Raw genomic sequence first — 15138 nt, 5'->3', positions numbered from 1 at the left:
GAATACGCCTGAATTTTTCCGGAGCGTTTCGAGCAAAATTTTGAATTTTGCAAAAATTGTTCATATGCAAAATCCAAAATTTTGCTCAAAACGCTTCGAAAAGATTCAGGCGTATTCCTTGGTTGATTGCAAGAACTTTTTATTCCTGATGATTTTTCCGAAAAGCGCATAGTTTATTGTAAAAAAATTCATGAATGTTTTCACAAAAATTTTGCCATTAAGACGCCATTTTGAAAATACTAAAACGAAAAATCGATCTTTGAACCATGGATTCTCAAAGTTTAGACATTGATTCCACCGGTTAGTGAGATTTCAGGTTAATTACAGACTCGAAAAGTTTTGGAAAATGGTTCACAAAAAAAAATAGGCACGAAAAATCACGTTTTTTTTTGTTCAAACTGCATTTTGGGATAATAAATCAATTTTTTGAGGAATTTCATCGGCACCGTCGGAAAGAGGAGATCTTAGACAATAAAAATATATGTGTCTCAATTTTTTCTAGTGTCGAATAGTCTTAGTTATTGGTCGTTGAAAAGCAGTGTCCCGGTAGTGGCGTTTTGGCCGTTTAAGGGTTAAACTTCGTGGGGCATGAGCGACCTCTAATTATTAAAAAAAAATGGATTTATTTTTGTGTGGATTCGAACCCGGGCGATATGCATACAAATTCAAAACAAAAATTTTCCACTTTATTTTTGGGTCATCCTTATGGCCAACGGCTTCACTATTTTATGGGAGGGGGGGGGGGCGGCCTAAGTAAGGTTATCTGTATCTGAACCAATCTGAAAAAAGGTCAACATTTCGCTCGATCCAAATCGGTCAGAAATTAATCCACCTCAATCCGGTTCAATTCGAACCTCCAATCCGAACCAAATTCTCAATCTGAATGAATCTGAATCAATACGAACTCAGATTGATTGACGAAAGTTTCCGGTAAGAATACTTTTTGTAATCTGTATCCGAACCAATCCGAAAATATCTAAACCAATCCAAAAAAAGTTCTCAATTTGGTGCGCTCAAAATCGGTTAAAAATTAATCCGGCTAAATCCAAATCAATCCGAACAAAATTTTCAAATCGAATGAATCCAATTGAATCAGAACTCGAATTCATTTGAATTGAAAATTCGGTAGTCTGGTGAAATTTTACGATAGGTTAGAAATTAATCCGACTCAATCCGGGCTAATCCGAACCAAAAATTTCAATCTGAATGAATCAAAATCAATCCGAACTCAGATTTATTCACGAAAGTTTCGGATAGGAATTCATTCCGAAATCTGTATCCGAACCAATCCGAATCTATCTGAACCAATCCGAAAAAATTTCTGAATTTGGTTCGCTCGAAATCGCTTATACAATTTTCAATTGAACTCGGATACACCTGAACCGATTTTCAATCCGAATGAATCCAATTGAATGAGAACTAGAATTCATTTGAATTAAAAATTCGGTAGCCTGGTGAAATTTTAGGATAGGAATTCATTTCGAATCATTTCGAAATATTCCGAAATCTGTATCCGAACCAACCCCAATCAATCCGAACCAATCCGAAAAATAGTTCTACATTTCGTTCGTTCTAAATCGGTCATTGCGAACTTTTTCGGATTGGTTTAGATAGATTCGGATTGGTTCGGAATGAATTCCAATCAGAAACTTTCAACAGGGAATTTATGGACGACCTAGCTTCAAGAAAAGACTTTGAAAGTGTCTTGTGTGGGCTTATCATTGCGTCCGACAACGGTGATTTCTTTTTTTCTTCTTCCTTTATTATCTTTGAATAAAAAGATAGGGAAGGGATGGGCAATACGTGGGTGAAACCGGCTGCAGTAAAAGTGTTATGTACACAAATTAGTCAGCAGAGACAGCATTTCTTTCGTGAGGAACTGAGAATCATTCGACTTGTAAAATATTATAGTTTTTCCTCGAACCATTTTGTATCTTTTACCTAATTTTGGGATTGGTGATAAAAATAGATGAGCCGACCAAGTACCCCCATCGCACATCTGCTCTAATAACGAAGAAAAAATAGAAGGATTTCGAAGTCCGTTGAACTGTTATTGGTGAAAAGTCTTCTTCGACTGATCAATCCTCCACATTTCCTTTCCCTTTTCTGAATGAACTTGAGTTTTGACTCGAGTTTGTAGAATGTAATATAATAATAATAATAATACGTCGGCTGGAGTGGAGTGAGTGAGTGAGTGTGAGTTGAGCAGATTCAGTCTCGCTCCGTGGGCTGGTGACTCGATACAGTGAGTAACTCCATTCGTGGGTTACCTTTTATGGTGATCTATATATAACGAAAAACAGAAGTTTGTGTTTGTGTTCGTGAAAGTTTATCATGTTGCAAACTTAAAAGTGCCAGACCAGCTTTTTCATCATTTTTCGTTTCAAAACAAAGTGAGTAAGACCAAATGTTTTTTAGAGAATATTTTACAAGAATTTCTGCGATCTGAAACACCCACTTGAGTCACAATTTTTAAAGCAAAAAATAAGTAATCGGTCATTGTAAATATTTTATAATTTTAAAAGTGGTAATGCCGAAAATCTTGCCTTTTAAATCCTTTGTCAAATTTATTGTGGAATTCTTGTCATTTTTCGAAAAATTGGGACAGTAAAAGTATGTTAATTTTCCTATTTCGAAACTTAGGCGCCATAGAATTATTATTACCTAAAATAGTGGTTTTTAAATAGACGTTCTATTCCACTAATCCAGTTGTTATATAAAATTTTTCCTTTTTTGTCATACATTTTTATTTTTATAGATAATTTAGCAAAACAAATCGTATGCATTTTAAAAATATCGTTCTAATTATAAAAAGTAGCAATAAAAGATCCGAGAAAAAAATCTGACTCACGATTATTAATAGAGATCTTTCGCGGTTGAAATATATAAATCGATTCAGATTTTTTTTAAAGAGCTTATCAAAATTTCTGGTTAAAAGTTCATTTTAATTTATAGATACCAATATCAGGCTATACAGTAGGGTGGTCCAAAAGTATTGGATATTTTTTTCCTCGAATTTGCATGCATGTCGCCCGAGTTCGAATCCACACAAAAATAAATCAAGTTTTTTTATATTTGAAGGTTTTTTTCGTTTGTTTTGAAAAAAAAATTAAAGGTGGCACAAGTCCCATGAAGTTTAACACGTATTTTCCATAAGAAAAAACCTTTTTATAGGGTCAAAAAGAACCTTACAAGTGAAAAAATGCATTTGACGACTTTTTAAACTAATTTGATTTTTTGCGTTTAAAAAAATTACAATTATTTATAATACATTATATACTACTTTATACTGATGATTAGATATTCACATAATTTGTTTAAACAATTTATTGTCGTTTTAAGCAATTTTCTCTTAGAAAAGAGATAGAAAAATTCAGTTTTTTCAAAAATTTTTCACTTTTTGTCCAATTTTCAATTAAAATAAGGTAATTATTTTGAAAAAATATGATAGCCTAAAAAAATTATTATTATTTTTAATAATATTTTCTTAGAATAATGCTAGAAAATTGCAGTTTTCAAAATAATTTTTAACTTTTTGATCAATTTTTAATCAGAGTAAGGTAAATAATTAAAGTTAACGAAATTAATTTTTTAGACCATTTCTAATTATTTTAAATAATATTATCCTTGAATAGTGTTGTAAAGATAAGGTTTGATCTTAAATATTCAACTATTTGTACACTTTTTACTTATAGTTTGGTAATAATTATTGAAGTTAAGCAAACATAAGTATTTAAAAAAAATCATTATTGTTAAAAACTATATCTTCTCCTATATTTATGCTAGGTAATTGCGGTTTTTACTGAAAATGTTCACTTTTCGTTATTTTTTCACTTAGCTAGTAAAGTAATAATTAATGCAAGTTGATAAACATAATTGTTTAAACAATTTATTATTGTTCGTAGGCATTTTCTCTCAGAATAAAGATAGAAAGTCAAGGTTTTTTCAAACATTTTTTACTTTTTGTACAATTTTCAATCACAGTTAGGCAATAATTAATTAATTTTATTGAAAATAATTATTTAATAAATTTATTATTATTGTCAATAACATTCTCATTGAATAGAAATAGAAAATTGCAGTTTTTAACAAATTTTTCCACTTTCTCCAATTTTCATTTAGACTGAAGTAATAATGAATCTTAACAAACATAATTTTTTATACTATTTATTATTGTTAATATTTTTCTCTTAGAAAAATTAATTGTTTAAACAATTTCTTATTATTTTTAATAATAATATGTTTGAATAATGTCAGAAAGTTAAGGTTCTGTCTGAAATTGTCAATTTTTTGTTCAATTTTCACTTAGAATATGGTAACAATTATTAAATTGTTCTCTTCTTCTATAATAATAGTAAATAGTTATGTTTTTTTCAGAAAATTTTCACTTTTTGTCAACTTTTCACTTAATTAGTGAAGTAGTAATTAATCCATGTTGATAAACATAATTCTTTAAACAATTTATTATTGTTTCTTGTATTTTTCTCTTAGAATTAAGGTTAAAAGTCACGGTTTTTAAAAAAAATTTCCACTTTTTGTCCACTTTTCACTTAATTAGTGATGTAATAATTATTGCAAGTTGACAAACATAATTGTTTAAGCAATTTATTATTGTTCATAATTATCTTTCCTCAGATAATTGCTAGAAAGTTGCGGTTTTTTTTTAAGTTTTATACTTTTTTCACTTTTTACTTAGTGAGTTAATATTTAATGCAAGTTAGGAACAAATAGTAAATATTATTATTAATTTAAGTAAACAGGCTGTTAGTAGCTACTTCAAGGACAATTTACAATTTATATGATCATATAGAACCTTTAAAGAATATTTTTAATATTGCTTTTATTTTAGAAGAATACATTCATAAAAAAGAAAGAGATTGTTTAAAATATAATTCTCTCTAATGATCATTAATTATTTGTTTATAAGAAAAAAGGCAAATCAAAGAAAAAACATTTTAGAATACTCGCAAATTTCTAGCACTTATCTAAGAGAAGATAGTTATAAATAATAATAATTTGTTTAGAAAATTATTCTTTTGACTGGCATCAATTATTACCACTCTCTAATTGAAAATTGGAGAAAGAGTTAACAATTTCAGAGAAAAAAACCGCAACTATTTAGTATTCATATAGAAGGTTATAGCTGTAAACAATAATAATTTGTTAAAACAATTATTTTTACTAAATTGAAATAAATATTAATTCACTTCAAGTGAGAAGTGGAGAAAAATCTGAAAATTGAAGAAAAAACCGCAATTTCTACAATTATTTGAAGGGAATATTATTAACAATAATAATAATTTGTTTAACCAATAATGTTTGTTAATATTAATTAAGTATAATCTCACTCTAATAAGTGAGTATAACGTTACGAACTTATAGATACCGTTTAATATTTTCAGGAAAATATTAATAATTTATTTTAATTATGCATTGAATTTTAGGTATAATCTATGAAAGTAATAAATAAGTTTGTTTTATTTTTTTAAATTATTTATTTAATTAAATATTTGAAAGCGGTAATAAAATTACTTTCATAAAATCATAAATTAAAAATTCATTGTTATTTAATTTCACATATAAAAAGAACCCTTTTAAAATATCAAAATGTTTATAAGAACTGAGGCAAACATTATTTATAATGAACTCACGAAATTATTGTATACTTTAAACTACTTGAAAAAAATGTCCGATTTGTAAAATAAATTCAACCATTTAGAATTTAGTGATTCACTTAAAATTAAATTAAATTAAATTAGAATTGTTTAAAAAAAGTTTGTAAAACTAGACTCAACAGACTCTTAAATATACTTTTTTAACTGCAAAAACTCAGGTGGCAATCTGACATCAAAAGAAAGAATTTTCTAGGGAAATTATTGCACACTTTTATAAAATAAAATTCCTCATTTTGCGTTAAAAATGCAGCTTTTTTCGTAGAACATTCTCCTTTTGTTTAAAATTTATATTTTGTTGCTGATAAGTCAACTGAATTATTTTTTGGGTGAAAACTATTTTTTCTGAAAGTGTCTCTTTTGGATTTGAAATTTTATATTTTTTATTATAAATATTGCAACTTTCATGGAAAATTGCAACTGTTTTGTGGATAATTAACTATTTCCTAGAAAATTTACTTTTTGTTTAAAATTCATATTTTTGTGTTGAAAAGCCAATTGAAATCTTTTTGAATGCAAAATTTAACTCTTTTTTGTACATTTGTCTTTTTGTTTTAAAAATTCAACTGTTTCAGTAGAATTTTCATTTTTCTTGGACAAAAATGCAACTGTTTTTATTCAAAACTTAACAATCCTGTTAAAAAGTCATTCTTTTTGGTTAAAAATTCGAATATTTAGCAGAGAATTAACTTATTGTTCACAATTCTTATTTTGGTGGTGGAAAGTGAACTGGAATTTTCTTTAGATAAAAATGTAACTATTTTTTCAAGGTTTTTTTTATTCGTCTATTCTAGAAGAAAATTCATCCTTCTTGAATGAAAGAAATTAACAGAAATTACATCTTTCTTGGACAAAAATGCAACTCTTTGGTTAAAAAGCGATACTTTTTGGTTCAAAATTCAGCTTTTTTGTTAAAAATTTAACTATTACGTAGGAATTTTACTTTGACTTTAAATTTAATACTCTGGTATTGAAAAGAGAACTAAAATCTTTTCTCGATTAAAATTCAAATTAAAAAAAAATTTCTTTTTTTCAAGTTCATCTGCTTTAAGAAAAATTCCATCTTTCTTGGATAAAGATTTAACTGTTTGGTTGGAAATGAAACAATTTTTTTAAAAGTCATACTTCATGATTGTAAATTTAACTATTTCGCAGAAATTTTACTTTTTGTTTAAAATTTATATTTTACTGTTGAAAAATGATATAAAGTCTTTTTTGTGTGAAAGTTCATCTTAAAAAAAAAGATGTGTAGTTTTTTATTAAAAATCAGCTGTTTTAGTACAAGTTTAATCAATTTTGGATAAAACTGCAAATATCTGGTAGAGAATTCATCTATTTTGTTAAAAATTCATCCTTTCTGGTTTAAAAAAATTCGTCTTTTTGGATTGAAAATTCTATTTTTTCATAGAAACTTATTGTTTGTTAAAAAAATTAATATTTTGATCTTAAAAAGTTAACTGGAATCTTTTTCGGATGAAAATTTAACTATTTTTTTACATTTTCTTTTGTATATACAAATTCATCTGTTTTAAGAGAAATGTCATATTTTTTTAGTAAAAAAGCAACTGTTTGGTAGAAAATTTAACAATTTTGTTAAAAATTTATTCTTTTTGGTTGAAAATACGTCTTTTTGGTTCAAAAACTTAATTTTGTTCGTAGAAACTTATTTCCTGTTTGAAAATTCATATTTTGACCGTGAAAAATCACCTGAAATCTCTTTTAACAGAAAATTCAATTATATCTTTTAAAACTTATCTTTTTTATCAGTTTTCGTAGAAATATAATTTTTCATGAAAATGCAACTTGTTGGTTAAAAGTGATTATTGTTCTTTTGTTTGAAAGATTTGGTTAAGTCGCCGTGTTAAGGGGGGTGACCCATGCAACACCCCAAAAATAAGGGTATATTTTGGGATTTTTTTGGGGGATGAAGAATACAACGAATCTTTCTAAAATTTGTATGGTTTATTAAGGCACTTTTAGACTAACAAAATACATTTATTTCAGAAATAAATATTCATACAATTTTTAATTATAAGGGCGTATGTCCAACATTTTCAGCTGGGAGATGTGAAATTGCCGGCACTATAGTTTCTCACAAATTCGTCTTGACACAAAAACCAAAAAGTTTCTTGAATTTTTTATTCATTTCCTTTGTGAACCAAAAAAAGTTAAAAAATAATCATTTTTGACAAAATGACAGCCGTCCCAGTGGGCACAAAATTCGGCGACGTATTTACGACATCGTTAAGACATCTTTACGACAACTTTACGACATCCTATGTCCATGCCGTTACAGTGTCTTTACGATATCTTAAAGACATCATCAGACCATACGACATATTTACGATATCTTGAAGACGACTTAACGACATGGACACATGATGTCGTAAAGTTGTCGTTAAGATGTCGTAAAGACGTCGCCAAATTTTGTGCCCACTGGGGTTGCAACAAAAATTTTGATTTTTACCCAAAAATTTGCATGAAATTGTTTAAACAATAATTGTTTAAGACCATTTTTCTCAGTTTAGAGTGTAGTTCACAAAAAAGATAATCATTTCAACTATATGTATATGCAAGGCGAACTTCAATCAGTCCAATACTTTTTGAGTTATCTTGCCGGCAATGTTGAAAAACGTGAAACCGAGAAAAACGCGTTTTTAAAGATTTACTTACATGTTGAAAATTGTTGAAACAGATTTTTGTTTTGTTTCTTACGGTTTTTTTTTTAATCGGCCATTCCAGTAGCATACATCGGCTAAAAAGATTTCAGAGCAGATTAGATATGGCCACGGCCCCACCACTCTCCGGCCGGCCGGCTGGCAGCATCCGCCGGCCGGCCCTCTTTAAGAAATCATTTTTTTTCTAGACTATTTATATTTCTAGTGAAAAATTTGTCTATTTGATTAAAATTTTTAATATTTTGTTAATAAAAAAAAATCCTTTTAATTCATAATTTAATCACTTGGGTAAAAGTTAAACAGCATTCTGAATTTTTTTTTAATGAAGGCTTACATCTTTGGTTCCAAATTTAACTGTTTAGTCGAAAATGCTTTTTTTGGTTTAAAATTAATTTTTTAACTAACAATGTAACTTTTCCATTTTTTAAGATTGATATTCATTAGGTGAAAATTCTCCCTTTTTAGTAAAAAATTAATTTTGTTGGTTTGAAATTTCATGTTTGTTGGCTAAATATGTATCGTTATCATTTTAAACATTTTTTTGTTGTATAAATTTCATCTTTTTGTTATTGAAATATAATCTATGATACTTTTGTGTTCGGATCTTATCCTTATAGGTAAAAAATTCAACAATTTTCTAAAAGCTTTAATTATTTTGTTCAAAATTCAAGTCTTTTGTTAAAACTTCATCTCTTATAGTAGAAAAGATATTTTTTGTTTAAAATAAATTAATAAATTTGAAAATTGGTATCAGTAATACTGTTTTATTCTGTTGACAAGATTAAAATGCTGATATTGAATATAAATGATGAAGGAAAATACAAAATGAGTCGAAGAAAATCAGGGAGTTCTGAAAATAAAGTTCGTGGACAACCTGCCTAATAATTCTACTAGCAATAACGAACAAAACATTTCTTGTAACTAAAAATTACGTAGGTAAACCAAATATTTTTAAACATTTGATTACATATTTGTTGTTTGTTTTGTTGTAAATTCAGCTATTTGATGGTAAAAAATTAATATATCTTGTAGGAAATTCAGAAATTTTGTTATTGTTATTTTTTTGGGTTTAAAATTTTACTGTTTTGTTAAAAACTCGTCTTTTTGGGTGGAAAATTCAACTATAATTGTGGAAAATTTATTTATTTAACGACTTCATTTTCAGAAAAAAATTGGTCTTTCTTAGATGAGCGGCTGACAATAAAAAGTGGAAATATCTCGTTGGTGAGTAAAAAGCAGCTATAGAAAAGTGCCTAAAAAAATGGATATAATTCGACGGCTGTAAAAAGTGCTTGGGCCGTAAGAAAGGGGAACAGGGAAACTTGGCAGTAAGAAGTGGACAAACGTTGCGTGTCAGTGAATCGGCTCTGTTACACGCTGCAAATACAAGCCTCGTTCAAGGCCGAAAATGCACCCCAGTGGTCACAAAATTTGGCGACGTCTTTACGACATCATTAGGACATCTTTACGACATATTTACGATATCCTGTGTCCATGTCGTTTCGGTGTCTTTGCGATATCGTAAACACATTTTCAGATCATACGACTTATTTACGATATCGTAAAGACACCTTAACGACATGGACGTAGGATGTCGTAAGGTTGTCGTACAGATGTCGTAACCATGTCGTAAAGACATCGCCAAACTTTGTGCCCACTGGGTAATTTTACTAGCAGTAATTACCCAGTGGACAAGAAGTTTAGCGTCGTCTTTACGGCATCGTTACGACATCTTTACGACAACTTTACGACATCCTATGTCCATGTAGTTAAGGTGTCTTTACGATATCGTAAATAAGTCGTATGATTTGATGATGTCTTTCCGACATCGCAAAGACACCGAAACGACATGGACATAGGATGTCGTAAAGTTGTCGTCAAGATGTCACCAAATTTTGTGCCCACTGGGTAGCAATACATCTCTGGAAATTAAAAATTGCATACAGTAAAAGGGGGGTGTAGGGAGCTGAAATATTTTTTTACGGTTTGTCACAAGGGGGGGTGGATTCTGAGAGAGGGCCTATAATCCGTTTTTCGGTAAACTAAATTTCCACTGAATTTTGCAGGGCGTCCAGGCCGTCAAGAGAATAAAAGAAAATTCATGGCAACGTTTTAAACGATTGCCTTGCGATGAATTCTAAGAGAAAATTGAAAAGAGATCACAAAACATTTTTTATTTTTTCCTAAAATTTTTTTAAAAAATTTAGGTTCCTAGGAGTAATTAAAATAATTTTTTATTTCAAAAAATTAATTTCAAGAGATTATTTTAGAACATTTGAACACATGACAAAAGATTTTAAAAATTATCAAAGAAGAATCCGAAATATTTCAGAGGCACCTTTTTTTAATTTTTCAGAATTAAGCAACAATAAGGAAAAGGACGTGATTAGAAAAAAGAATTTTTCTAATATTCGTGTGCGAATTTCAAACGATGTTTTATTATGAATAACCAACTTTAAAAGGAAATTGCGAAAGTTTTTTAGAAATATCAAACGATTTCCTACAATTTTTTGCAAAGAGTGTTAAAGATTTTAGAGCGAAATTTTCAAGTCCGTAAGATTATCACATTTTTTTAAATATAAAAAGTCGAGTAAATTCAGGAAAAATTAAGTAGAATTCAAGAGATCCAAAAATAATTTAAACGTTAGAAGATTATTAGAAACAAACATTGCTGAAGCTGTCAATAATAAACTTTAGGAGCTTTAAGCGAATCTCGAAATATCAAGAGCATGAACAAATTTTTTTCAAATGCTTGCGAAAATTCAGAAGCTTATAAGGTAATTTTTTTACATTTTGAATGACTTTTTAAAATGTTGAGAACAATTCGAGGCAGTATAACAAATAAATAGTTATTCGAAATATTCATGTTATGTCATTATTAATATCAGTTTTTATTTTTTATGGCAGTGAAAAATTGTTTTAAATTGTTTTAAATGTTTTAAATTGAAAATATTTTTAACTGACTCAAATTTGTTTCAAAATTTGCAAATATCATTCAAAATGTTAAAAAATTGTCTTATAATCTTCTAAATTTTCGCAACAAAATTGCACAAGAAGGATTTAAAAGAAATATGTTCCTGAATTTTTCTAAAATTATCTAATATGGAAAAATTGCAAAAGTCTAAAAAATATTTTACACACTTTAAAAAAATTTTAAGAAACAATAAAAAATGTTTTGTGATCTCTTTTCAATTTTCTCTTAGAATTCATCGCAAAGAAATCGTTTAAAACAGCCATGCCCAAGCTGGAGAAATTCCCGCCAGCCACACATGTTTTGCGCTTACCACTATTTCGGCTGGAGAGCGAGAGCGGTGGTAGACGTGTGCTTAACACTCTCCTCTCAGACCGAAGCAGCACCGCAGATACGAAATATCTGACAGGGTGCTTGGGGCGACTGACCTTACAATATAAATTTGTAATAGTGAATAGAGTTTTAATTATTTTATTTTAGTATTTTTACATTTTTTGACAATAAATGTAATTAAAAAAAGAATTGTACAAAGTTTTTCTTTTTTGTACAAATGTGCATTGTTGAATATTTTAGTATCACCGTTTTTTACATTGTTCATATGATGTATAGAAATATTGGGTGATACTTTTTGCAGTATCATCAAGACAGGTAATATTTTGAGGCAGGATATATTTTTATAGTTTGAGAATAGTGAACTGCATAGGTATTTAAATAGGTATGCAATAGGTATTTAAAATGACTGAGCTTGAAATTATTATATGAAATCTCATTCACAATGGCTGATTTATTTGGATTATTTATTAAACTTTCAAAAGTATCAGTCAACCACAACTGTAATATTAAAATATTGAAGAATGTAAAATAAATAAATACTTTGCACAAATATCATTTGAATTACATTATTTTAAAACAAATTTAAACATTCTGAAATAAAATAATTAAAATTCTAGTCACCATTACAAATTTATATTGGAAAGTTAGTCGCCCCAAGCACCTTAACAGATATTTCGTATCTGCGGTGCTGCCTTGGGTAGGAGAGGATGGCATCTAGGCACGCGTCTACCACCACTCTCGCCCTCCAGCCGAAATAGTGGGAAGCGCAAAACATGTGTGGCTGGCGGGAATTTCTCCAGCTTGAGCATGTCTGGTTTAAAACATTGCCATGAATTTTCTTTTATTCTCTTGACGGCCTGGACGCCCTGCAAAATTCAGTGGAAATTCAGTTTACCGAAAAAATTCTAATAGCTAGTTAGCCACTGAAAGCGAATCGTCCAGTCGGGCGAGGTCGGCTTCGTCCTCGTGCATTTTCGGCCTTGAACGAGGCTTGTATTTGCAGCGTGTAACAGAGCCGATTCACCGACACGCGACGTTTGTCCACTTCTTACTGCCAAGTTTTTCTGTTCTCCTTTCTTACGGCCCAAGCACCGTTGTCCACTTTTTACAGGCAATATTCTATTGCTACTTTTTATAGCCGTGATATTATATTCATTTTTTTAGGCACGTTTCTATAACTGCTTCTTACTCACCAACGAGATATTTTTACTTTTTATTGTCAGCCGCTCAGATGAAAATTCATGTATTTGATTCAAAATTTCGTTTTTTATTTTGAAAATTAAGCACCTTGCTTAACAGTTAATCTTTTTGATCAAAAACTGAACTATTATGTTAAAAATTAAATTTTTTGGTTGAAATATTATGCCTTTTGTAAAAATTTCGTCATTTTTGGTAAAAAAATTTATTTTCTTGCTCGAAAATTCATCCTCTTGCTTGAAAATTAGTTGTTTTTTTTCATTTTTGTTTTAAGATAAATGCTTGTAACTGAAAAATAAACTTTTTTTACATTTTATTGTACATTTATATTTTTTAATAAAAAATTCACGTATATTCCTGAAAATTTCTTTTTCTGAGGGAAAGATAATAATTCTTTGAATTGAAAATGGAACCATTTTTTTTCAATTATCTTTTTTGGTTGAAATATCAACTCTTACATTTTATGTTGAGAATTCACCTCTTTGTTTGAAAATTTTACTATTTTCTTGAAAGTTCGCTATTTTTTGTTGAAAATTAATTTTTTAACTGAAAATTTAACTACTTAGTTAAAAATTCATGTATTTTGCTAAAAAATTTTATTGTTGAAAAATCAACTATTTGGTTAATGTTGATCTATTTCGTTGAGAAAGAACATTTTTCAAAAGTAATCGTTTTTATTTTTGCAAATTTTCGTAAATCCATTTTAAGCGGAGTAATCCACCACAATTTAATGTAATCCAGAGAAATCCTATGAAATACAGTCCAACCTGAGGTAATCCAGGATAATCCGTGTAATCCGCAGATAATCCTCCTTCACACGCTAAATCCAAAAAGTATACAAGTAGCGATTATTTAAATAAAATAGAAATTTTATTTGCAAAAAAGTGACTTGAGGGGCCCCTAAATATATATTTGGTAATTATGCCAAAAATAAGGGGTGATTTTGACACCAAAAGGAACACTTTTTAGGGATGTCATTTAAGAAAATAAATAAAACTTTTTTCTGTTTATATATTTTTTCAGAAATGTTCGGCCCAACTTGGAGATTTATAATTCCATCAGTATTATGTTGGATGTACGTCCAGGCAAATTCGCCGGGAGGCACAAACAATTGCATCAGCAGGCAAACTTGTCACGAATGTATCCAAACAGAGTTTTGTGGTTGGTGTATGAAGCCAGTAAGTTTCAACAATATTAAATTATATACTATTATTAGAACATTTTACGCGCTATGCGGTTTAATTAACCTTTCTTTAGAAAAAATGTACAGAGTGGAACTACTTTGTTAAAACAGTATATTATACGCCTAGGAGGAGAAAAAGTCCCTTTTCCGATTGGCGCATACGATATTTTTTTATAACAAATGAATGATTTTAGACATTACTCGAAATACAATCATGATTTCAACCCATATTAGATTTCGAATTACGGTAATTTTAAGGGTAATTTATGGTAACTTACCATAAATTGTCCAAAATTCCATTTAAAATTGACTATAAATTTCCGGAAATTTATGGGAACTTTTGGTAATTTATGGTAGTTTGACAGGTAAATATGACAACTTAGCATACATTAGCCAAAATTTATTTTAAACATTTTTATAAATATTCGGAAATTTATGAAATTTTTGGTAATTTATGGTAACTTCCCATAAATGTTCCAAAACAAAATTTAAAAATGTCTATAAATTTTTGGAAATTTTTGGAACCTTTCAGTCTTCAATGTAATTTTTATAGGTAAATTTGGTAAATATGATAAATTGCCCAAAATTCAAATTTAAAAATTTGATAAATTTTCGGAAATTTATGGCAATATTACAGGTAATATGTGGAAACTTACCATTTATTGCCAAAATTTAATTTAAAAATGTATATAAATTTCCGTAAATATTGGACATTTTCGGTCATTTATGGTAATTTTACAGTTAAATGTGGCAAATTACGAAAAATTGCCCAAAATTCAATTTTAAACATTTCTATAAACTTCCGGACATTTTTGGTAACTTATGGTAACTTACCATAACTTGCCAAAAATAAAAGTTTTAAATGTCTAAATTTTCGGAAATTTATGAAAATTTTCGGTCATTTATATTAATTTTACAGGTAAATATGGTAAATTGCCATAAATTTCCTAAAATTCACTTAAAAAATATCTATAAATTTCTTGAAATCTATGTAAATATTCGGTCATTTATGTTAATTTTACAGGTAAATATGGTAAATGACTATAAATTACCTAACATACTTTTGAAGTTTTTATAAATTTCCGAAAATATATGTAATTTTTG

The 15138-nt window shown here is 28.7% G+C and overlaps 1 protein-coding gene across 1 annotated transcript in view; it reads left to right on the top strand.

Annotated features, from left to right (window-relative positions):
- Positions 1–1861: 1861 nt before the first annotated feature.
- Positions 1862–15138, top strand: part of LOC117171584 (integrin beta-PS-like) — a 48529-nt gene continuing 35252 nt past the window's right edge. The window contains exons 1-2 of the mRNA XM_033359028.1: positions 1862–2393; positions 13875–14029. Of these exons, the coding sequence (XP_033214919.1) occupies positions 13877–14029 (153 nt within the window). The 5' untranslated portion in view covers positions 1862–2393; positions 13875–13876. The remainder of the gene's footprint in view (positions 2394–13874; positions 14030–15138) is intronic.

The sequence above is a fragment of the Belonocnema kinseyi genome, chromosome 4, assembly GCF_010883055.1.
Source record: "Belonocnema kinseyi isolate 2016_QV_RU_SX_M_011 chromosome 4, B_treatae_v1, whole genome shotgun sequence".
NCBI classification, from domain to species: Eukaryota; Metazoa; Arthropoda; class Insecta; order Hymenoptera; family Cynipidae; genus Belonocnema; species Belonocnema kinseyi.
Note: the sequence above shows the minus strand (reverse complement) of the source record. Positions and strands in the feature narration are given on the sequence as shown.